General features: G+C 38.3%; 1 protein-coding gene across 2 annotated transcripts in view; it reads left to right on the plus strand.

Annotated features, from left to right (window-relative positions):
• Positions 1–25087, plus strand: part of LAMA4 (laminin subunit alpha 4) — a 147768-nt gene that overhangs the window by 21760 nt on the left and 100921 nt on the right. For both annotated transcript variants that reach the window (XM_080665457.1, XM_080665456.1), the window contains 2 exons: positions 14414–14515; positions 22258–22382. In XM_080665457.1, the coding sequence (XP_080521583.1) occupies positions 14414–14515; positions 22258–22382 (227 nt within the window). The remainder of the gene's footprint in view (positions 1–14413; positions 14516–22257; positions 22383–25087) is intronic.

A 25087-nucleotide genomic window follows, 5' to 3' on the forward strand; every position in this document is an offset into this window, starting at 1 on the left:
TGAGTCTTCTGAGGAAGAAAGACAATTACCCAGTAATCTCAGGGGTCATAGTGAAGCTGTGTGCCACAAGCAAAGAAAGTGTTGCAGTTAAAAAGAATAACGCTGGCACAGGCACATCCAAAAGGAAGAGAAGAAACTAACAGCTACTGAAGCTCTTCCATGCCCTTCTATTGGACTTTAAATGCACATTAGTTGAGCCATAGCCGGTTTGGCTCAGTGGATAGAGTGTTGGCCTGCAGACTGAAGAGTCTCGGGTTCGATTCCGGTCAAAGACATGTGCCCAGGTTTCAGGCTTGATCCCCAGTAAGGGGCGTGCAGGAGGCAACCAATCAATGATTCTCTCTCATCATTGACGTTTCTGTCTCTCTCCCCCTCTCCCTTCCTCTCTGAAATCAATAAGAATATATTTTAAAATAAATAAATAAATGCACATTAGTTGATCCTCACAACTACTCCAGGAGATAATAGAGTGATCACTACTATTTTTCAGAAAGGGAAATTGAGACCCAGAGTTAAATAGCCTGGGCAGGGTCACCCAGTGGTAAAGCTGGAACTGGCATCCAGATGATCTCATGCTTCCCACTGCTCCACTTCTCTCCGAAGGATGCAAGTCCAGGGAATTATGGCTGCTGTAAGGAGTGGATTGTAGCGCATCCCATAAATGCACATGGGAGATAAATCAGTGAGGTCTAGAAGCTGGGGGTATCCTAAAGGCAAGCAGACTTGGAGGAGAGATTGATTCATTTACTCCACAAATACTTATTGAATGGCTGCCAGATGCACAGTTAGCAAATGGGGACTTGAACATAGATACACATGTGTGCATTTCTTAAAATACCAAAGAGTAGGTTTTCATCATATTCTGACAATTTGGGGTGCAAATTCTTTTTTAAAAATTACCTACAGGTATGTGTTATTGGGCTGGGAGGGTTGTAAGCTGTTAGAATAAGAAAAATAATAGGTTTAAACAGCAATTTTCCCCCTCCTAGAAATGCTCTTAATTTCCTTGATTTAACAAGTAATTTATCACCTTATATTGAGAGACCAAACAAAATTGATTATTTGAAAATGATCCCGCCTTTGGATACAAACCGTTATCTATTTAGATTCCCTGAAAATATGTTCTGTCAACTGAACAGAGGAAGTATGTCGCCTTTTAAAAAATTATTATAAATTATGATAAAAAGAGTCCAAATATGTGAAGTGCAATCCATCTTTAGATCCTGCAATTTCAATTCTAAGATGGATAGAATTCAATTTGTCAGCTCTTTTCAGTCCCTTACAAGTTATTCCAAAAATCTGTCTTGTAAAATATGTGTGTATATATATTATATTATATTATATTATATTATATTATATTATATTATATTATATATTCATGTTTTGTCTTGACAATGGCCCCTATTGAAACCACTTAAAATTCTGTTGTCACCACCAAATTCATGTTTGGACTAATTACAGCTAAAAATACCTTTTCACTTCAACAAAGAATAGTTATCACCCAAGAGTTGATTGAATTTAAATGAAATGTAAAGTTCAGATCAGGATACTGGAGGAGCTAATGGATGTGGTTATGGTTTTGCCTGTGTCAGAGTCCTATGCCTGAGGAAGGCTGAAGAACAGGGCTCTCTAAGGAGGCAAAAACCAGGAAGGAGCTACACTGCTCTCCACCAACAAAGACAGCGAGAAGTGGAGCCACAGGGAAGGTGTGATTAAAAAGCAGCAGGATGTGAATAATCTTAAACTTTTGGCCCATTTCTAGCTCAATCCACAAAGCCACAGGAATGTCTGGTATCACCTTTAACAAGTTTGCAGCAAACACTGATTTTGCTTCTGTTTCAAGGTTTAAAACCATCCTAATTGGTAAATTAACATTTTTAATGAACCATCAGAGATTTGGTGAAAACAACTTGGTTATTTGAAAGAGCCCTTAGCCTAGGACTATCTGAGAAAGTCAGTCAGATGTCATTTCACAGATCTACTGGGCCATTTGAATAGTTCCCAGATAAAGAGCTGGCAGCTCAGTTATCTCTACTGTTAATTGAGGGTGTGTGTTGGTTACTCTGCACCTACCCCAGTTCATTCCCCATAGATTCTAGCTCTACCTGCCTGCCTGCCTGCCTTGCTCTGTCTCCAGAGGCCAACCTCTATGGACTGCAACACTCAGGCTCCCGTGTTGAGCCAGAACGGAGGAGAAGAGAGAAGTGGACAGTTCTTCCCTGTTCCCTCTCTGCCTCAACTCTGGCTCTTGGGCAAAAGCTATAACCTCCTCAAGACTACAGCTCCCCTGGTGGCCTCTCCTCCCCAGCTCTAGCCTTTTCCTGGGTCAGTGTAACAAATGTCTTTGCTTCTTGGGCCCCAGGAGCCTCTCCATTCCTTGCTGCTTTAACCTGTCCACACTTCTGCAAACCATCCATTTGTTCTCTATCTTCATTCTCTTCATTGGGGCCCTCTGTAGTGAATTCTCTTCCTGCTGGCCCCTGACTAACTGATTGACTAGGTCAATGACAAATCCATGGCTTTTTTCATTTCCTTTCTGGCGAGGGAACCTTTTCCAAAAGCATCTGTTACAACCAGCTGTTTCAGTTCACAAATTATTTTACTTTCAAGTAAGGGAATAATGGCGAAATATTTAGCAAATTATGAGAACAAAAATCTTAAATTCCACAATTCAGCCTCATTGGGTTTGAATCATTGCACAATCTTGCCCTGTTTCCCCTTCTCAGCTGCAGATGGGCTGGAGAGGGCAACCTTTAACCGGAGCTGGTGAGTCACTCTGCCATGTTCTGCCAATCTAACCAGGGATGCTTGGGACTCCCATTATTACCTGTCTCAATCCCTGAGGAGACAGGACTCTCTGTGTTTGGACCCCCAACCCCCTTTTAGAACAGAAATCTAGCCTGTAAACCTTTACTTGGATTCTAACATTTTTGTTTCTCAGATACTGGAAAATGGGAGTCCCGTGCACTACTCTGAGAATCTTTTACCTCTGCTTTCAATCAGTAAGCCTCAACCAGAAAAAGTGCCCCAAATCCTCCAGCTGTACAGGTAGCCTGATGCATGCTCAGTGGAACAGATGCAGACATGTGGAAGGCTTCCACGACCGGGGAGGGGGGCGGGGGTCGCTGCTTGCTGTAAGATGAAAAACAAAGGAAGAACAAATTAAGAAAGGAATGTTCTCTTGCTTATTTTTTTAACTGTGTGTAATGGTAATGATACATAAGTGAATAACAAGGAAGTTAGGGAAATTATGCACAGCATCTGAATCTATTGTCAAGACCACATTAGTCACTTCCTAGAGATGGTATTTTAGAGACCTCACCAGGTCTAGACATGGGAAGCCAATATCCAGCCAACCTAAGTGGGATCTTTTGTTTTTCTTTTCTTTTTTCTCCCTTTATTTTTTTCTTTCCTTCTTTCATAAGCATTTTATCCTCTCCATGTAACTTAAGGAACAAAATATTGCCAATATAATGGAAGCCCATATACCCTTCTTTTAATTTCATTCCCCTCCTTTACCCTTAAATGGCCTGATTTCTTAGATCCCCATTTATTTCTTTATAATTTTTCTTTACATCTGTGTATCCCTACACAATGTATTGAATAGTATTATTTTACATGTTTTTTAATGCAATGTAAATATTGTATTGTTTCTATTTGCAGCTGGCTTTTATCCTCAATATTATATTTTAAAGATTCATCCATTATTGGAGATCTTCACTTGTGATATTTGCCAAATTGCTCTTTTTGTGATACTTGCCAAATTACCAAAGTTTTTACATGGTTTGAATATTTTCAGTATCTACTTGCTATTTGCTAATCACTCTGGTAAGTGATGAGGATAGAAAGATGAATAAAACACTATCCCTGTTCCCAAGTTGTTCACAGTGATTTCAGAGACATAGGAGTGTGAATTAAAAATTGTAATAGCATGTTCCACGTGCTCTCATAAAGTATGGGCAAAGTGCTATGTGCACGCAGAGGATGTGCAAAAGAATCTGAGACCAAGGAAAGGATTCATAAGTGTTGGAGGGGAGAAAAACACTGTAACTGTAAGTCTCTATGAAAGTGTGTGCAAAGTGAACGTGGGCAAGATAATGGTATATTTGGGTAGGGGCAGGGGGGAGATTAATTAGGGGGGAGTTTAATTAGAGCAGAGGGAGTAGGGGTTGACCCTAAAAAGACACGCTGGGGTTGCATTATAAAGAGGAATCTTGTATGTCATGCAAAGGAATTTTATGTACTCAGGTAATCAATGAATGAAGAATCGATGGGAGGTTTGAAGCAGAAAAGTAATATAACAGATGTGTATTTTTTTAAATTTTGGTAATAAAGATTAGACTGGAAGGAAGAAAGTCTGGTAATCAAGAGAGTAGAGTGGAAGCAATTATAATTATCAGAAGTGATACATCATTATCCTGAACTAAACCATGGTATTGGGATAAGGAAAATTGTCTTGGTAAATATCTCAGAGGTAGAGTGCAAACTGACAACAGTCTAACCTAGGTGCAGACAATAAGGAACACATTGTATATAGAGAATTTAAAAACAATAATAAAACTTACTAAACCTCAGTCTGCTTTTTATTACCACCACATGCCAGCAATTCTAAACAATGTCAGTGACAAAATTCTCCTCCCTGAAAAATCTTTTGTTGTCTAAGTTCTAAGCAGTTGCTGTGGTTACCATTGAGTATTAGTAATATAACAAATATGGAAGTTTCACATTAGCACATTCTGATTATGTAACCTTTAATAAACATTGTATTCTAGACAGAAATTAGCTCAGTGAACTTCCCATCCTACAGTCCACCAAACACAGGAGGTATGAATTTAGAAAGTAAACTTATAACAGTTCAGAATTGTGTAAGGTCATTTCTAACTAAATACCCTACCATTTGTAAACCATAGATTTGAAATAAACAATGATAGCACCATGATTGTGAAAAGGAAGACATAGAATTGAGTACTTAAATTTTGTCATTCTATGTGCAAGCTATTCTCTGATCCTTGCAGGGTTCATTCTTTTGGAAGCATTTCCCAAAACTACATTAGTGCAAAATACATTAATGTAATTTAAAAGTATTAACTGATTACTTTTTTCTTTTATGTTCTATAATCTGTATCACTAGCTGAGATATAACATAAGGAGAAAATAGAGTGGAGAGAGAATACAATAAGGTCAGTGTGGGAAGCATGCAATTCCAGTTACCTATAGAACTGGAGACGGACTTGTCTAACAGGCACTGGAAACAAGAGTGTGGCATGAAAGAGCAAGATCAGAGATTCATAGAGACATGTGGGAGCCCCCAGAGTACAGATGGAGGATGAAACTGTGGGAGAGGTTGACGTTACAAAGTGTGTACACAAAATGTGTAGAGAGAAAAAAAAGAACAAGGAGGTTATCTTGGAGAACATCAAAAGGGACAACAAAGGAAAAGGAACAATCCTCCCTTCCTTCCCCCATTAAATGGTCAGGATTGAATTGGAATGTCTATAAAAAGCACTGAACGCGGTGCCTGGTGTCTGTCAATAAATATTTGCTGTGATTATTCAGAGAAACCCAGACGAAGATGACAGAGATGCCTGTCATCTCACAGCATTGATTCCTGCTCTAAGTGGATAAGGAGTCATATCATAATCCATTAAATGTCTGTAGCTCTGAACTCATTTCTCTCTACCCATTATGACAGCTAGCCCTTGTGGTCCGCATCTCTTCCTTTCTTGGAAATGTGTCCAGGGCATTTGCACTAGTAAATTAAATAAAACTGAGCCAGTTTTCAGATATAAAAAAGTCTGGCAGAGGCTGTGTTGTGTAACCACAGTTTGGAGGCGAGGGGTGAAAAGAACAAGCCCGTGGCATGAGGCAGTGTGAGGAGGACCCAGAGCAGAAAGCCAGACGTTAGCAGATTTTATTTCAGGAAAAAGGGCACCACCAAAGCCCCATTATGTTATATAAGTGGCAATCGCTACTATAAACACGCAACCTAAGTGTTTTAAGTAACTCTTCAAGGAGATAATTTTAAATATTTTCATCAGAATTCCTGAACATAATCATCCCAAATCCAACATTTTACAACAAAAGTCTTTATGGTTTGGGGGGGCTCTAAAGTTCTAAACTTTCTTGTTCGACCCTTTTAGTTATACAACTAAAGAGAGCTATTTATTGGGAAGCCTGCTAAGTACTTCAGCACAGGCTGCCTCTGTTGGTAGCTATCGTCCAAATAAGCATGTGATCAAATGCAGGGTTTGAGAACAGTGTTTGAGATCTTTGAGAGGAGCACTGGTTTTCATGCCTGAGAAGTTATGCACAAGTCCCATGAAAAATACAACATAAATGACACGATAAATACCTCTCCGCTTTTCAAAATTAAGGGGCCTGGCTTAACAGCTCTGTACTCCTCAGAATTCCTCAGGACCTGAATCACTGCCTCTATTTCATTTGGTGATTAAATTGAGAGCTGGAGTGTTCTGCAAGCTGGCCAAATGCGTGGCAGACATGAATCCCAAGCAATAAGCACAAAGGAAGCTCCAAGAACCAACTAGGAGAAACTGGCCCCATAGGTCGTGTTTAGCTGATGCCCTAGTTTACTATGCCAATCTTAAGAAGAAAAACTTTTGAACTGGATAAACCTCTGAGGAATGCTGAAACCACTTTCCTAATCAAGCTATGGTGAAATCACTGTCAAAATCTAAATTTCAACTTCGCCTATTGAAATGTGGGGAATTTCAATTGCGCAAACAAGAGCTTAAAGAGACCCAAGGGAGGATACATGGGTAATTCTCTCCATATTCAAGTAAATTCAATCAAGAAGCCAACTTTTTGCTAACTGAAGCATGTTGCATAATACATTTAACTTATGTTGGCACTTTGAGAACAGCTTTGTGTATGAACAATTAGGGCTTGTTAAGCCCTACATGAAAAAATATAGAACCTACGTTATCAATAGCTTAATTCAGAACTGTTTTCCATCCCAGACACTTTATCTTTTATTTTTATAGACACAGAAAAAATGGCCTGCGAGTTCCTACCCATGGATATGTTCTTAGAAGTAACTCCTCTCCAGCAAAGGATAAATTTCTATTTGTAATAAATTAAATTGAACTATTGGACCTTACTGGAGGATTCCAGAATACTACCTGATTCTTAAATCTGCCCAATGTTTAAGCATATAGACATCATCAGTGTGCAGGACTCATGGACTCTGAATAAAGGCATAAAGTTTTAGCTCCCAACTGCGCATAATATTTAACAATAAGGTGACTACATTTTAAGCAGACTCATTTAATAAAACAAAAAATGGATTTCACTAAAACTAGAACTAAAATCATTGTTTCCTGGAAACAAGAGAAAATGGATTCATCATATACATGCAAAAACCTAAGCTCAAAAATGAAAGATAATTGAATGTGTGCTGTTAAATTTGAAAAATGCTAATTTGAAGGTAGCAATAACTTTGACACAATTGCATGAATTCGGAGAGGTTTTATTTTTTTAATGCTTTCCCATTGAGCCTCAGTGAATTAAGCAAAAGGTTATGAATAAAAATTCTAGAAGTCTAATTCAGAAAACAAGATGAGTCAATATTTGTAAAATGTAGATCCTTGGTTGAAGACACAATGCAAATATCTGTTCCAATTATAGGTCAGATCCTATTAGAATAGGCACTAGGACTATAAATATGCTCTTTATAATGGAATTTTATTTTAATCAATTCATTGTTGTTTGTTGAAGCTGAAGATTAGGGTGTGATTCTCTGGGACATAAGTACCTACTCAGAGATCTCAAAATGTGTCTCACACCCTCAGATCACCACTTCAGACCTCCTAAATCCCATCAATTTTTGCCATTGTCAGTTATTAACTGGTTTGTTTTAATGAGTGATTGGGGACCTTAGCATTCTAGAGAATTTACTAGAGCATTTTATTTAGTCAATCAGGCTTTTTAATAGACATTCTGAAGCTCTCAGAAACTTAGTGTCTATGCAAAAGTAGTGGCTTGTGGCTAGTTAATTAGCTCCTCTGTGACAATATTTGGAAAACACAAAGAGATTTTTGTGAAAGTTTTCCATCTAAATTGGTATTACTTAGTTTGGCACTCACTTTATTTAATTACTACAACTGACTTCACAAGTTTCTACACCTAAAGGATACATACTGAACTATACCTCAAAAGAGCACTGTTTAAGAATTTTAAGAAAATACAAAAATGTTTAATACAATGACAGTATTACTGATTTAAGTCTAGTGCTCCCAAGGGGACTTCTTCAAATGAGGACAAAAATGATCAATCATCTATATAAATGTTATTCTTTTTGTTAAAAATAAACAATCTTACATCATCATAATCACATCTTATGAAATAATTAACATTATGATTGCATGTTGGACCTCTAGAAATAATGCCCTCTGCAATGATATCAACATATATTGTCATTCCCAGTTTCTTTAAATATAAGTGGCACATGGACATATCACACTAATTTACTCCTAAAATTCCATCTAGTTCTAATTTCTATGAATGTAAAACTAGTCAAGTACATAGCCATTGATTTTTACTCCATGCCAGACATTACACTAATCATAACCAAGTAAATAAATGCCAATTTTCACTCTTATTCTTCAAAAGCAGAAGTAAATGTTATGGATTAATCCAATCTTAGTGTCAGAGTGAAGAAAAGATGTAATAACAAAGTGGCCCAATAATGGAGAACTGTAAAAGGTCTATGAAATGACTTAGTGGAAAGCAATTCATTGGCCAAATGACAATTTGGCTGAAATACTTTTTTAAAAGTAAATATTCCTATTCAATGGTTTTTGTATATTAATAACTTTATATGTTTCAAGTATGTATCTATTTTGTAATATTTTTTTTTCTGGGGCTTAAAGGTGAGCTTTTACATTTTTTATCCATTTCAGCCTGCTTTGGACTGTGGCATCTAAAAACTGATTGTAAGACTTTTTCTCTTGCTCACATACATAAATATATGTAAGCATTGTCTTTGTTTAGTAAATTCTGGAGACTATTCCAAAATAAAGCAGATAGACACTAAAACTATTGATTGTTTGCAGGCCTCTAAAGAAATACAGGTCTTGAAATTACTTAGCAAAGAGATTGTTAACCAGGAGCAAAACTAAAACAAAAACAAAAAAAGTGTTTTCTTTTATTCTTGAAAAGATCTACCTTTTAAATAATATGACAAAGGTCAATTTTATCAGTTCCTATAGAATTTCAATAAGAGATTCAGTAAAAATTAACAACTTTCTGGGGGGGGGGGGAAATGATAACTTTTCTATATAAAATGAACAGCTCTTCCTTGAGAATACTCAAACTTTCTTGAACTGTGGTAGGTGAGCAGAGCAAAGATGATGCCAGGTACAGAAGGTCACCAGCCCTGGGTGCCTAGATAAGGACAATTGAAGGGGGGAACCTTGCCCCCAGGGTGACCTTACTTCTCTGGCATATTGGTCATGTGGTTTGGATCCCCTGACATTTCCTTCCTAGAGATAACATCTAGGCCTCAGTTGTATTTCAGCTCCAGGTCCAGAAAAGCAATAAAACCAGCCACCTCAAGGCTGATGTTTGGATCAGCTGTATTGAATATAATGACCCCTGCCCTGGAACTGACCAATCAATCAGTGGAGACCTAGACCCTGAAAGGACACACCTGGAAAGCTGCTGAATATTATAATGAGATCTTCTGCCCTTGGGGCCTCCCCTAAAATCTCCACCCTTAAAACCCTTAAGGGGAAGGACAATTTCCAGAAAAAAGCCCAAAACTTTCCCCTTCCCCTCTCCCCACTCCTCCCCCCACCAGACACCACCTTTACCTTCCTCACTCCCAAGCTCCTAGGACCCTTCCTTTGCCTCTATAACTTGTTTCTGAAGCCCATTTCTTCTACAAATTACTTCTTCCACCTCTGAGATTTTCCAGATAAATGGAAATGTCCTCTTAATGTTTTGAGTCTTGGCTCTGAATTCTTTCCTAGCCAGAACTCAAGTACTGAGGTTGCTGAACCCTATGGGTCTAACACCTGGTGCCTTTCCTGCCACTGCTAACAGAACCACTTAATAATTTACCACTCCAGGGAATACTCTAAAGTTCTACAGCACAAGGTTAGAGGGGTTCAGAACAGGCCTTCCCAAAATGTGATACTTTGACATGTAAATTCTTTTGAACTGAAGATGATCAAGATACTGCAATCTCATGACAAAATTTTACTCTTCTCTTAAAGAATTTAAATTAAGAACTTTGCCCCTAAAAAGAGTTATCACCAGAAAGAACCTTTTATGACCTGTCTATAGGGCAGGGCAAACGTCCAATTACTGAACATCCTGCACATGACCATCTTTCCCTTTTAAGCCCCAAGGCTCTTACTGTATCCCTTAGCTGAGCATATCATTATCACTCCATTTTCCTTTTCTGTCTCTGAATCTCTCATGTGGGGTCTCTGACTCTCTTGTGTATGTGGGGCTCCCATATGTAAGAGTGCAATTAAGTTTGGTTATTTTCTCTTGTTAATCTGTCTCATATCTGTTTGATTATCAGACCAACCAAAAGAGGCTAGATGTGGAGAAAAGTTTCTTTCTCCCTCACAAGGTCCAAGGCATCCAAGTATATGGGCTCTAGTAATGGCATCAGAAGCTCCCTATGACCAGGGTTTCCCTTAGCCTATGTGGTGCCTTTATGTGAATTTAAAAACGGTGCCTCCCCTCTGAATAGATGAATTAGAAAATATAATCCTTTCAGGTGTACAAAACCCAGCAGGAAAGGAGTTGGCCAGGTTTCCACCCCTCAACCTCACCCTCTCGGCAGGAGGCCAAATGACTGCTTCACACAAACTTATCCCTGCCTCCCCTTTTCCTCCCATCTCCTACAGTAGAAGAGACTGGAGCCAAGTCATCCTTCACACAAGGTCTGGGCCTGGGGAGTGAATAATGGATAACCACAGATTCTCAGAGTGAAGTTTCCTCCTAAAATTGGCATGACATAAAGATTTCATCTTGCACACATCCAGTCTACGCATTGGCTGTCTGGACTGTGTTGAGAAAGATTGGAGACCAAATCCAGCACAAACAGCAAGCAGTGAGTGGATTAGCAGTAAAAACCATTGGTTTCCAACAACACATATGTCTCAGATTTCCTATCCTGATACAAATCATTCAAATCACAACCATTCGTTGAGCAATTAACATGTACAAGGCACTGTGAGTGATACTTGGAAGGAGTCCTTCCAAATCTGGTCACACACTGGAATCCCTGAGGGACATTACTTTTATTCAGAATGTCATCAAGTTAGTTTCCATGTTGGGAAACTTCCATCACTCACACTAAAAACACTGGTGTATTGGAATCACTGGTTCAACACACCTGCATCTGCGTGCATTTGTAGCTGTTGTATTCCTGACAATTCGCTGGGCTCTGCCTTCTGTACTCATGCTCTAGCACTTAGGTATTGAGATACCATGCAGAACCAAACAATTTTCCCTTGATTTACAGGGTAGTTGTGTACTTGGAAAATGCACTGCCTATTAAAAGCTTGCAAAAACATTTTGCGTTTAACATGAAAAATGAAGTTAGCTTGTGGGTTCAGTGGAACAGGCTTTTAACCTACAGGAATATTGTGTTGGACATTCCCAAATCTTGTAGAATGAAAGATAACCATTTATTGGGTGAGACTCTCAGACGTTGCACCATGCCCAGCATGCCCTCCCTAGGGCAAGCCAGAAGTGCCCCATATTCTTCCAGAATGCCCCCGAGGGACAATAAAAACAAACAAACAAACAAAAAACCCAGAACAGATCCTTTGTAATGTTCTGTGAACTAAAGCTCTTCTAAAATACAAAATTTACCACTTTTTTGGGGGTTTCTTTTGTTTGTTTTTTCTATGTTGTGACTTTATTTTTAGAAAATGAGTCTTGATTCAGTCAGAGCCTTAAGGATGTAAGTGATTAGCCACTGTCATATTCAAAATGATGCATGTATCCAGGGCAAGCTTTGTCTTTGTCTTCTTCAGAAGAAAGAGCTATAGGAATGCCTAAAAGACTGGAAGTAATATCAATTTAAAACAACTTTACTGAAACTTGAGTTGATGGTCCTTTCCGTAGTTGATGGTACAAGTAGATCTCATGTACTGTTTCCAGGCATCACTCCCAGACTCCTTGCCACCATCAGTGTGCTTTTCTGCTGCAAATACACCTCCAGTCTCTGCCCACTCATTGGAACTCATAGAACAGAGATCAGAATGGTGCTTACAAAGGCTGGGGTTGGGGATGAAAGAAATGGAGAGAGGCTGGTCAAAGTGTACAAACTTCCTGTTATAAGGTTAACAAGTTCTGGGTATCTAATATTCAGCACTGTGATTATAGTTAATAATTCTTGAAAGTTGCTAAGAGAATAAATCTTAAGTGTTCTCAAAAGAAAAAGAAATGGTGATGATGTGACATGATAGAGATGGTCGCTAATGCTGTGATGGTAATCACTTTGCAGTATGTACATGTATCAAATCAACACATTGTACACCTTAAATTTATGGAATGTTACATGTCAATCACGTCACAATAAAGCTGGGGAAAAGAATTAATTAAAATAATATTTTAATACAAAATGTATCTTATTAAAAAATACAGATTCTTTGGCTTTACCATCAGAATTACTGACTCAGAAGCTCCCCAGATGTCCGTAACATGGTCAGGGAGCTCAAAAGCCACTCTTTTGGCAGCTACTAAGATGATTAATACTAATCTCCTCACTACTTTTATCCATTTATCTTATAATTAAAACACTCTTCATGTCAAACTGCAAGAAGAAAAACAGTTAACGTCATCAAATCAACTTTATGTCTCACAACCAAGATATATTTTTTAAATAAAATGAAGAAGTGTAGAAAACTCAGAAAAAAAATATGTATGTAAGTATATAGCATGTCCCCAAAAATGTACTCACATACATTTTTGATAGCTCAATTAATGTTTCTTTATTTTTCAGATTTAACCCATTGGAATTAATAATTATTCAAAGTGTGTGTATTTGGCAGGGGGGGGAGGGGAGACACCCTGTATATACTGCGTAACAATGAAAACCAGTGTTTTTATATTTTGAAACAAAAGTCAAAAACATGAAATTATTAGATGGTCTAAATCAAATGCTTCCAGTGCAATTTTAGCACCTTTTCCTCTCTTTCGTTCTCTAGTGGAAACTGAGATAAAAGCTTACTATCATCCACAAACTCTCAATTATATATTATAAATTTGTTCTCTCTCAGCCTTACTGTCTCTCACTTAGTAAAATGGTATTTCTTTGCCTTTTCTTCATGGGCTAATGTCATTATCCTCTATTAAAATTTCTCCAAATGGAATATATTATATTTTAATTTTAGGATCCAAACTGGTGGTGTTTTTATACTGTGAATGGTGTCTAATGATTTTTTTCCTTCTTTACAGAGAAAAAAAAGTAAGAGGAAATGGGTTTGCATAGCAGTCAGAGGTATTTCCGCCAAATATAATGAAAAATTTCCTGGTAGCCTAGATAGCACAAACTGCAATGGGTCAGTTGGGGGATAGGGGTGGGGGTGAGGCAGTGATGTGAAATCTCCTACTTTGGAAGTTTGTGATAACCTAGATTCTTATCTGTCTGAAATTCTTTAGATGTAAATCTGTCTGGTGGGCAGGGAGTAGACTTCCTGGTCTATAAGGCCATTTCTACCATACATCATTGAGACAGAAACACCAAACACATATCTATAAACCAATTGCATGAACCAGGAACAATCTCACCAAGTTTCTCAGCTGGAACACTGATGAAAATTCATCTTTGTGCATTGGAAGGTGGTTTCCAGTAACATTGCCACAACCCACCTCTGGGTCTAATTATCTTATTACTAAAATGAAGGAAAATAATGTGTTCCTCACAGAGTTGTGAGGATAAATGATATATAGCAACACTGCCCACATAGGATCTGAAAAGATAAAAATTTTCAAAAGCCTGAGCTATAAAAGACACAGCTCTAAATTGTTATGTCATAGCCGATAATCTCTGAATCCCCACATTTTTATAGGGAGCATGATGCGATTCCCCATCCTAACAGCCATGGCTTTGTTTCCTGTTTGTTTTGTTTTGTTTTGGAAGAAAACATTTCTTCTCATTTACTGTCACCTAAAGTTTTCTTATTCTTCCTTACAATGATGGGACACTATTAAAGTTATTCCTAATTTCCAGCAAAGTGAAAAAAGAGAGGAAAAATGTGTAACAGAAAATTGAATATACATCACCTATCCCTGAATAGTAGTATAAATCATGTGTATGTTTTGTAAAGAAATAGTTTGATAGTCATATCCTCTTATTGTTCTCAGAAAATATTGACCAAAATTGATCGTTTCAATAATGGAAATACTTTGGTTGTGTCTGTTTCAGATATGTGGCGCTGGGTTCTTTCTTGCCCAGTCGGGAGAATGCTTGCCCTGTGACTGTAACGGGAATTCCAACGAATGCCTGGACGGCTCTGGACTCTGTGTGGTAGGTGGGGGGCACTTCTCAAAGATTTCACTGGCCCTTTGCATCTTGGGTGGGAATAAAATATTTTTCTGGACATTGGAGCTCCCTAGGAACAAACTGCTAACAAGCTCTTTTTTCTTATCCTTTACCTTTTCCTGTAAAACACCCCATATAAAGTGCTTATGATTATAAGTGGCCACCGAGGCATGTGTCTGCATGTGCACGTGCCCCTCAGGGTCAGTGTCTCACCACCCTCTGCAGCTGGCTTCCTGCTGTGGGCCAACAAGAGACTGAAAAGAACACACATAGGCGGAAACCACCCATCCAAATTCCTCTGTAATAATATAGTTTGCCACATGTTTGGCTTCACTCCACATAAACTGGGAGAGTAAAACAGTTGTTTCATAGACTATTTTACAACTTATAAGGTAGTCAGGTCTACAGATCAAAATTAAAAAAAAAAAAATTAGCTTCGAACCAAGTTGCTAATAAAAATGAAACTTTGGCCTTGTGGTCTTTGTAATCTGTGATCAAACGCCCAGAAGACTTTTTTTTTTTTTCTTAACTGAAGTGAATTCTCCAATAGACTGTTCTTCAGTGAAATATGATTGAGACTTATGAAGACTTAGAAGCCTTCTAGCAAAAAATACTTGCTACATATTTTCCATTTCCACTAAATGGACTGGCAACTTAGTGAAAATGGGAATTGAAAACTTTACCAGAAATAGTTTATGTAAGGAGTCATAGGAGGCATTTTTAAACACTTGTGCCCTAAGATCATATTTTTCCTTCATAAGCTATTAGGTTCTTCAGTTTCCTATGAGGCAAAAGAGGCTTTCCAGAACTGCGAGAGTATTTTTGCATAAAATATAAGAATACTTAATTAAGTATACCTATTTACCTTAAAATTAATATAATTGTTCTTTTGAGCAGGTCATTTTGATTATAAGTGGGCTCCAAGGTGTGTACATGAAGGTGTTATTTTACTCATGATTTACATTAAAATGCAAGTTAGAATGTTTTCATTTATTTTAAACCTAGCAGTTGCCATTGTTCTAGGGACAGAGAGAATCAAGTGGCAAACAGTAACAGTTGCTGTCTTTGTATTTTTGCTTAGTCCTGGCATTTCTGTATTCCTTCCCCTCTTCTTAAATAGCCATTCCATCCAGGATGTCCTCTGTAGCAGTGTAGGCATATGCAGCTGCCAAAATCTACCCCTTTCTAATGCTTCCATCTCCGGTTTCCTGTTATTTTAATCCCAGTGACATTTGAAAAGAAAATCCCATGGATGCACTTGAACTAATAATGTACAGCTCTGATAGGTTGACTAAATAAAGGCTCTTTGTTATCTGGTTTATTAAAATATAAGTCAATAGGGACTTGAAAGTTCATCAGCTATTGTTAGTCAGGCAGTCAATAAGAGGGAAGACAAATACATTAAAGGGAAATAAGTTCCTCCTGCCAGTGCCTATGGAGAGCTATGACAAAGCCGCTCTTGCTGACAGTGACGCTTGTCGGAAGAGGAGCTATCATGGTTTTTCCCTGACTAGCCAGGAGCTTCTGAAGGGACAGTCATCCTCTGATTCCTTCACAGCACCTGGGGCGTAAGAGGTTCTAATAAAATTGGGGATGGGCTATGGTGTAAAACACTTTTATGCACACTCGGGGAGTTGCCAATCTTCCTACAATTACTTTTCTCAAGACAGAACAATGGAAAAAAGAGATAAAGAATAGCCATCCTATTCATCCTAACGGTGATTCCTCCACTCCACCCTACCTGGAGGGAAATATTTTTCTCCCTAGTTAAAGTAATATATATATAAAAAAAAACACACAAACAAAATAACAACTACACAGATATATACTGTACATGAGATCCAAAAGAAAAACAAAGCACTATCTCATCCCCCAGAGCTAAAACATAAATATATTCTTATAAATTTAATTTTGAAAGACAAAAAATGTAATTTGTGTTTAATTAAGCACAAGTGAGGGAGCAGAAGAGGTTTATAATATAGAAAGAATATGTTGCCATTTAGTTGGCAAATATATTGTCTATGGTATCACACAAAAATCAAACTCATATTTATTTGTTTCTTTCATATCCCAATTCTGGCCATCTGGTCAACCAGGGCCAGTGTCTCAGCTCCTGCTTTGTAGCCCCAGCTCCTTCTCAGTTCTCAGGGAGCGGCGAAGCAACAGCTCCACATGAACACTTCCTTGCAGCTCACTGCAGGCACCAGAGTTTCAATCAGTTGCTGCAGTTCACCTGGCCTAACTCATGCCTTTCATCTTCCATAAGAAACTAAAAATAAAAGGCCTTATTTTATTTTATTTTAAAGGTTTATAATGCCTCTGCCTTGTCCTCTCTCAACTGTTTCTAATTCTTTCAATGTGGCCTTATATTTTACAGGCTGCTTTTACTAGTACGACCTTTGACAATAAAATATAGAGTAAATAAAGTTATATTACCATTTTTGGACATATCAGAAAAGCTTAGAAATTCTTTCACAAGAGTAATGTTAAGTTATCAAATGCAGAAAAGTGGCTTAACTAATGCAGTCCAACATATATTGGTGTCTTTCGAAAAGGCCACCTTACATCTTATCAGAACTGGAACACAATGGGAAGAGTTCTCAGCTGAGTCTTGCAGGCAGGGCCCCAAAAGCCAGGCAACTCTAATGCATATGGCAGATTCCCCAGGAAAACTCCAGAAGGAGGCCTGAGGAAGGAGTTAGGGGGATAGAGAGATGACTGGTGGTAGGAATGCCTGCTCCAAACTCTTCTTTCCCTGATGTGTCTTCCTCACTAGCGATGGAGACACCTTTCAAAAACACAACCCAATCAAGGCATTCGCCTTTTTAAAATTCTCCAGGGTTTTCTACTCCAGCCCCATTGAGCTTCTCGCTACCATCTAAACTCACTCTGTGCTCTTGTACTTGGTGTCCCAATTTGTACTTCCCTGTTTTCTGCCTCTCCCCTGTTCTTGCTCAGCCCTCAAGGCCTAATTCAAATGTCACCACCTCTACTAAGTTTCTCCAAGTTTCTCAGGAAAAGCTAGAATCTTTCCCTCCTCTTTGTCCCACAGCGGGAATGTACTGAATGCATACCTCAGAGCACAAACACTGTATTATTCCTTGTTTATCTTTGTTTCCTCCACAAGTCTGTGAGCTGATGAAAGGAAGGAACCACCTTTTTTCATTTTAGTAACAGTCACAGCTCATTATCTATCAGGATATCAGCTTAATCTAGGTTTGTTAAGTGAATGAATGGATTGATAAAATAACTAACTTAATTGCACAAACCTTTGATTTTATAATTTATGAGACACTTGAGTCACAATTTCAGGAAAAGGTAATGTCTGTTATGCTAGAGACTCAGGCTCAGGTTCAATGCTGAGGAACTAGCCAGACACTTGCTTCTCAAAGTACAGTCTAGCCAGCTGTGGGCAAACTACGGCCAGAGGGCCGGATCCGGCCCGTTCAGCTGTTCTATCTGGCCCGCGGAGCCGAAAAAGCGGAGGGTTCTCTTGCTCTCCCCTCTGCTCCTTTACTTTGAATTTATATTAGTTCACACAAACACTCCATCCATGCTTTTGTTCCGGCCCTCCGGTCCAGTTTAAGAACCCATTGTGGCCCTCGAGTCAAAAAGTTTGCCCACCCCTGGCTAGGCCGAAAGCATTGACGATACTTCGAAGCTTATTAGAAACGCCGACACCCAGGCCATAGTCCAGACTTCCTTAATCAGAACCTGCATTTTCACAAGATGCCCCAGGCATTCATGTGCACACTAAAGCTTGAGAATCACTGATTCAGACAGAACAGCATATCTCCAACTTTTCTGTTTCATGAGCCCTTTACACTCGTAAGAATTATTCAGCTTGCCAAATGACTTTTCTTTATGTGGATTATATCTGTATTTTCAGCATCTGAAATTTAAAATGGAAAATTTAAAATAATATGTTTCTATTAATTTATTTGAAAAACAACAATAATAAATCCATTGCATGTAAATTTACATATTGAAAGTATATTTAATGTCTGGTTTAATGGGAGGCAGCTAGATCTCATATCTGCTTCTGCATCAATCTGTGGATTATCTCCTGTCTTGTAGCCTCAGGAGGACTCCACCTTACACACATGAGAAAACTAGAGTGTCAAAGAAAATAAAATCTAGGTATTATTATGAAAATAGTCTTCACCTCCCTGGGCATACTTCAAAAAACACAGATCTATAGTCTTGCACAAAGCATGTGACAAACCACACCAAGACTAATCTGATCCTTCAGGCTTTCTTCCTACATTATGCTGGTACTGTGGCCAAATCAGTAAGGGACATCACTTCTAATGTGAAGAAGACACAGCTGGTATCCAAATATCCTTCCTATTACCAATGTGCAATTGGCTGTCTACATAGTAGCTTTCTTAACCACTGGCCAAAGATTTAGAATGCTTTTTACATTTTTGAGTGAGGTCAGGTTTATTTAAAAATAACTCTTCCCTTCTAACAACATACTTATTGATTGTTGTCATTTTTGTTTCCTGTTTTTTTTTAAGTGGCAGAGCATTGAAGGTAAAGGGATATTTGCAATATCAGATTAAACAATTTTCAGAGCTAGAGGAAACCTTATAGGCCTTCTAGTCTAGATCCTGAGAATAGAGACCCAGAAAGGCCAAGTGACTTGTTCAAAATCAACCAGGTAAAAAATGGAAGAGCCAGTCCCTGCTTCCAGCATTCTCTCTGCCCACCTCCCAGACTGTGCATCAGTGCCTTTTAGGAAATTTCATTATAAACCCTTCAAAAGGAGACAGATGAGAAAAATCAGTGTTTGCACTTTGAGCATTTAGAGGCTGGAGAGATTTGGTTATTGCTCCTGTGGCTACTATGGCAGAATTAGAGCCCTGACAAGGAATCCAAAGCATCTGTTGAGCCATAAGGGGACAGAATTGGGAATTAGCTCATTTTGCAACTTAATAGGCATTCCAGGCACAAAGAATGGCCTGCACAGATGGGCTTCATCTGTCCAACAAGGACTGAGACAAATTTGACCCCAGTCTACAAGTAGCCCTGCCAGATTGCTTATGGCTTAGATTCCTGGTGGTTGGACAAGGCTCATTGGTTTTCCATGGGATGAGAGATTGCCACTAGTTTTTAGCTGGCTTTGGTGAGTGTTAATTTCCTTTATTTGCTCCAGACATCAATTTGCCAATTTTTCTTTCATTTTTTTTCTGACAACTGACTTAGCACAAGACACAGTGTTAAGAACTATGAGGGAACTATGCTAACATCCTGTTGTCTGCACATCAGACTTTATTTTTCAGAATTTTCACTGATCTATCAGGCAATCTGAACTATCCCCTAAATTCCATTCTAACATAATTCTAATCAGGAGCCAACGATGACCAATTAAGTATGCAAAGGGTGTTCAACTAGGATAGCTTGTTGCACAATAGTATCCCTCTTTTTTTTTTTTTTTACTAGTGTGCTATACTTTCTTTGAAGCTCAGACTATTCATAAAATAGTCTGACAACTTCTGATGCAATGATTTTGTGACTCTTCTAGAAAGAAGCCTTTTCTGGAGAAGCAGTATAATGTGGGAATGAATAGCCTAGCCATCTGCCTGACATTGGGCGATGTCCTTCACTTCTCTGTGCTGTCATCTCTTCACATGTAAAATGGGGGAGAAAATGTAGCTTTCCTTAGAATTATTGTGAAAATCAAATTAATCTATGTAAAATGTCTACAGCAGGGCCTCACCATTATTTTATTTTGAACTTCAACATAGCATGAAAAGGTTAAAAATCTCAGAATTCAGCCTACTATTGCTCCATTTTGCCTTCCCCAGGCTTCCTCACAGAGCACTGTTTGGAAAAAAAAAAACAAACACAAACTAATTCTGTTGAAGCTCCGTGCATAGGTCTTACTAAGGGAATTGCTCAAACAGGAGGATGTCTCTTCAATGGCATTCTGATTCTAACCCTATTGAACCTTTAAACACTTTGGTGAATGTGAAGATAAACATATCATAATGCTAATGGCATTGCCTTGTGCAATCTAGGCTAGTCCAGTTGGAGAAAACCACCAGTGAACTAGCATCACTTACAGAGTACTAGTCAGAAATCAACCCATCAGCGGGACAAAGAGCTATGAGTACCTACTCCAGTCAAGTTGATGGCAGTGCACTGGTTAAAGACACAAGCTGGGAGCAGATGATAACAGTATAATGTGTGCAGTGGCAGGAGAGGAGCATCAGGGAGGAATTCCTGGAATTTCTGAGACTAGATAAAGATCTCAAATGATGAACAGGCATCTAGGCAGAAAAATCAGCCTATTTGTGCTTTTTCTAATTACCCTCACAACAAATGGATAAATCATACAAATAAACCAGCTTACTATTTCTTGTATGTCACTATACAAGATACCAGTCCATTAGCAGAATATTCTTTATCTACTTTCCATTACATTTATACTTCAGAATGACACATTTTGTTCTTCCAAGCCCATAAATCAAGATTGCTGAACTCAAAGGCTAACATGGGCCAAATAAACAAGGTTTAAGTTTATGTGGGCCTCAACTAAACAAAAGCTTCAATTTTCATAGAAACGTATGTTTATTTCGATAGAGACATGCTGAATACAAAGGGCTGAAATAAATGAGTAATTGTTAACATAAAATAATAGAACATTTTAATAAAAGTTAATATTTTTTCTTGAACATTAACTTACCAGACACTGAATAACTGCACAAATTAATAAGTGTAATGCAAATAAACCTATTTTTCTTGTTCTCCGAAAGCGAAATATTTCCTGTTGCACACACCAAACAAGTCAGTCCAAGACTAATGACTCGGCAACTGGCTGCTAAAATATTCGCTGCTAATATTAGTGGAAAGAAATGGTTCGCCTGCATTTAAGGCAAGTAAGGGAAATGAATGCAACAAGGTTATAGTCATCAGTCATTAGCGAACGTTGTAGTTCGTTATTAATAATTATGTATAGCCAAAACCGGTTTGGCTCAGTGGATAGAGCGTCAGCCTGCGGACTGAAAGATCCCAGGTTCGATTCCGGTCAAGGGCATGTAACTTGGTTGCGGGCACATCCCCGGTGGGAGGTGTGCAAGAGGCAGCTGATCGATGTTTCTCTCTCATCGATGTTTCTGACTATCTATCCCTCTTCCCTCCTCTCTGTAAAAAATCAATAAAATATATTAAAAAAATAATTATGTATAACAGGATATTATAAAAATTAAGTTATGAAATTTTTATTAAAACGTTTCTTACACATCATTATATTGGCTGGGCCACAAAAATATTCGTTGTGGGCCACATGCGGCCTGCAGGCTGCGAGTTTGACATGCTTGCCATAAATCCTTAAATTGTTCCCAGTGTCACGGGTGAGCACAAAGATTTTTTTTTTTCCATTTCATATTCATTCCAAGTCAGTAAGCTGATGCTTCTACAACATCCAGAATTTGATCATTCTGATTAGCATTCTGAATTGAAACAAGCACACAAACTCTAAAGAGAATCCCAGGCTGCTAGTGCTCACACAGAAATCCAGGACTAAGTCATGCATCATTGTGCACACTTTCTAGCACTAACTGGGGCAACGTGTATTCTTTGTGATGATTAGTACCAATGCACACCCTCTATTCTGTCAAGCCTGACATTCTCTTTACTGGAAGTATCACTTGCTTCCCAGATTTGCTATCTGTAAAATTCCTTTTGTGTCCTTGTCAATTTTCCTATCTTTTGTCTTACAGCACTGCGGACGGAACACGACAGGAGAGCACTGTGAGAAATGCCTAGATGGTTATATTGGAGATTCCATCAGGGGACCCCCCCGGTTCTGTCAGCCATGCCCCTGTCCCCTACCATACTTGGCCAAGTAAGTCCTAAAGGAAGATGATCCCTTCTAGTGCTTATCTCTCCCCACCCCACCCCCATTTTTTAAATTCTATCCAGAGTTCTAAGGTTTTCCCATTGTCAAAACTGAGTACCTCTTGCTGAGATGAGATTGAAAAAGATACAGGAAAGATATCTAGCCTAAATATACTTTCAGGGAAGCTTAAGTGCTTGCAGTATATGTGATGACTCCATTCCCAAAATATTGGGGTGCACCATAAAGTTAATGAAGTCTCCCAAGTTTTATAAGCAAGGGTAATCTCACCTATTCTTGGCTAACCCTTAACCTAGAGAGATCACAACTGATAATGCCCATAGATTCATTATAATCCAATATTTTCTTTAGACTCTGACGGAGTGGATATTTCCCTTTAAGTTGCAGCCAAACAGGCTTTTCAATCAGAATTAGAACACAAACAGAATGCATGCTTTAGGCTAATCACCTCATAGAAGATATTCAAGAAAACTAATTTTCACCTCTGGTTGTGTTTTGGCTTGAGTGAGAAGTTAAAGAGCATAGATATACATCTTAATGGAAATAGTGAATTTCTTTCCAGATAGTTAATATGCATAAATTCAGTAGTCAAGTCATGGTTAGCCATTTTATTGGCTTAAAAATGATAGACTGTAGAATTAAAATGGTGTACTGGTATTTGGTTTTCCAAATATCCACCAATTCTTTAATTCTCTGATACCAACTTGGTGTCCTACAATCAATTAATTCTCACACCAACTACCCAGAGTTAGTGCAGACCCCAGAGCTTAAGGGTTCATTCCCACTTCAGAAGCAGCTGAAATGGGGTCCAGAGGTTTTTCACGTTTTTTCCGTCTAACTACAAATGTAGGGACCCCTCAACCCCACTTAGGTTTGGTAATTCTCTAGAATGACTCACAGAACTCAGAAAAGTGAGTTTTATTATAAAAGATACAACTCGGGGACAGCCCAATGGAAAATATGCATAGGGCAGGGTATGGATGAGGAGATAGAAGGACCAGAGCTTCTGTGTGCTTACTCTCCTGGGGCAGCATCTTTTCAGCAAATCAGTGTGTTCACCAGCCCAGAAGCTCCCCAACCCTTGCTGTTGAAGAGCTTTATTGAAGTTCCATTACATAGTCATGATTGATTAAATAACTGGTGATTAAACTCAATCTTCAGCACCACTCCCCTCCCCTGAGGTTGGGGGAGGGATGAGGTTGAAAGTTCCAATCCTCTAATTGTGTAGTTGGTTCCTCTGGCAGACTAGCCTCCATCCAGAAGCTATGTAGGAGATAATCAAGAATCACTTAATCATCATAAACTCTGGTATGGTTGAAAGGAACTCATTATGAAGGACAAAAGACAGTCTTGAAATTCCAAGGGTTTTAGGAGCACTGTGCTAGGAACCCTGTACAAAATCCATACACACACACACACACACACACACACACACACACACACACACACACATATATCTTCAAGTAGAGTAATGAAACTAGGTCAATATCTGTGCTCTGGCACATAATAGCTGTATGATCTCAGACAAGGTCTCATATTCCATGGGATTGGGGTCAAAGAGACTAGATTCAGATCTTAGTTCCATTTATTGATTCCTTTAGCCACTCTGGATCTCAGGATTTCCTTGGTAAATCAAAGTTGCTGTCAGAATCTGCCTCAGAGAGTTAGACTATGATAATATGTGTGAACCATTTGGGTTGGTGCCTTACACATGGAAAGGAGTATGTTTGATGTTGGTTTTAGTAAACACATACTTTATATTTTTTCCTAACACTTATATTCTGCTTACTCTATGTCAGAAACTGTTCTAAAGGTTTGGATGTAATATTTAGTTGACATCTGTTATAAAAATTAAGTTAAACAATGCATATAAAATTACTTAAAAGACCTCAATACCTGACACACACACACACACACACACACACACACACACACACTATCTTAAAAAGAGAAAAAAAGAGGAGATAACAACCAAATGTCTATCTAATGTTTTGTCGTTAATTGAATACCAATACTGATTAACATTTCACCTAATAGCTTGTGATTTGTTCAAATCCTCTGAGGGTCTGACAGTCTGGGAAGAAGTCAGATGTTTTATAGCCCCATCTTTCTTTAGAAATCATTAAACCGCCTCAGCCCTTGTTTTGTAATTTTTCATGTCCAATGGTATTAATAACCTGAGCAAAATGAATGGTACTGAGAGTGAAAGTAGAAAACTCCAACATTAAATGTTCTGTTATTTCCATTCAAGTGTATCCTGATTTATGTCACCTCATCTAGGTATATTGTTTTACTTTTCATTAATATTCTGCTCTTAAACATTAGTCTCAACCATATCTGATGATATGTTTAGCATGTCACTCTCTTATGTGATATAGTTATTTTGATAAATATATTTACCTCCAACTTCCTAATAACAGGTATCACTCATTTACCCATGTAAACAAAGATGTTATAAAGCATTAACTGCTCTAAACAGGTTTATAAGCTTTGAGCTGAAGTTTCTTTAGAAACTAACAGAAGAATTAAAAAGGCAATCCCAAATGCTAATTGTATTGTCTGGCTTATGCATTTTTTATTCCATTCCTATGTCAAGACTTTTTAATCTAAATTACCTGACATTAATGTCTTGAGATAAGAGACTTTTGGAACTCATTTCTATGGACTGAGAAATTTTGTCTACATGCAATCAA

The sequence above is a fragment of the Plecotus auritus genome, assembly GCF_963455305.1.
Source record: "Plecotus auritus genome assembly, chromosome: 4".
In the NCBI taxonomy this organism is placed as follows: Eukaryota; Metazoa; Chordata; class Mammalia; order Chiroptera; family Vespertilionidae; genus Plecotus; species Plecotus auritus.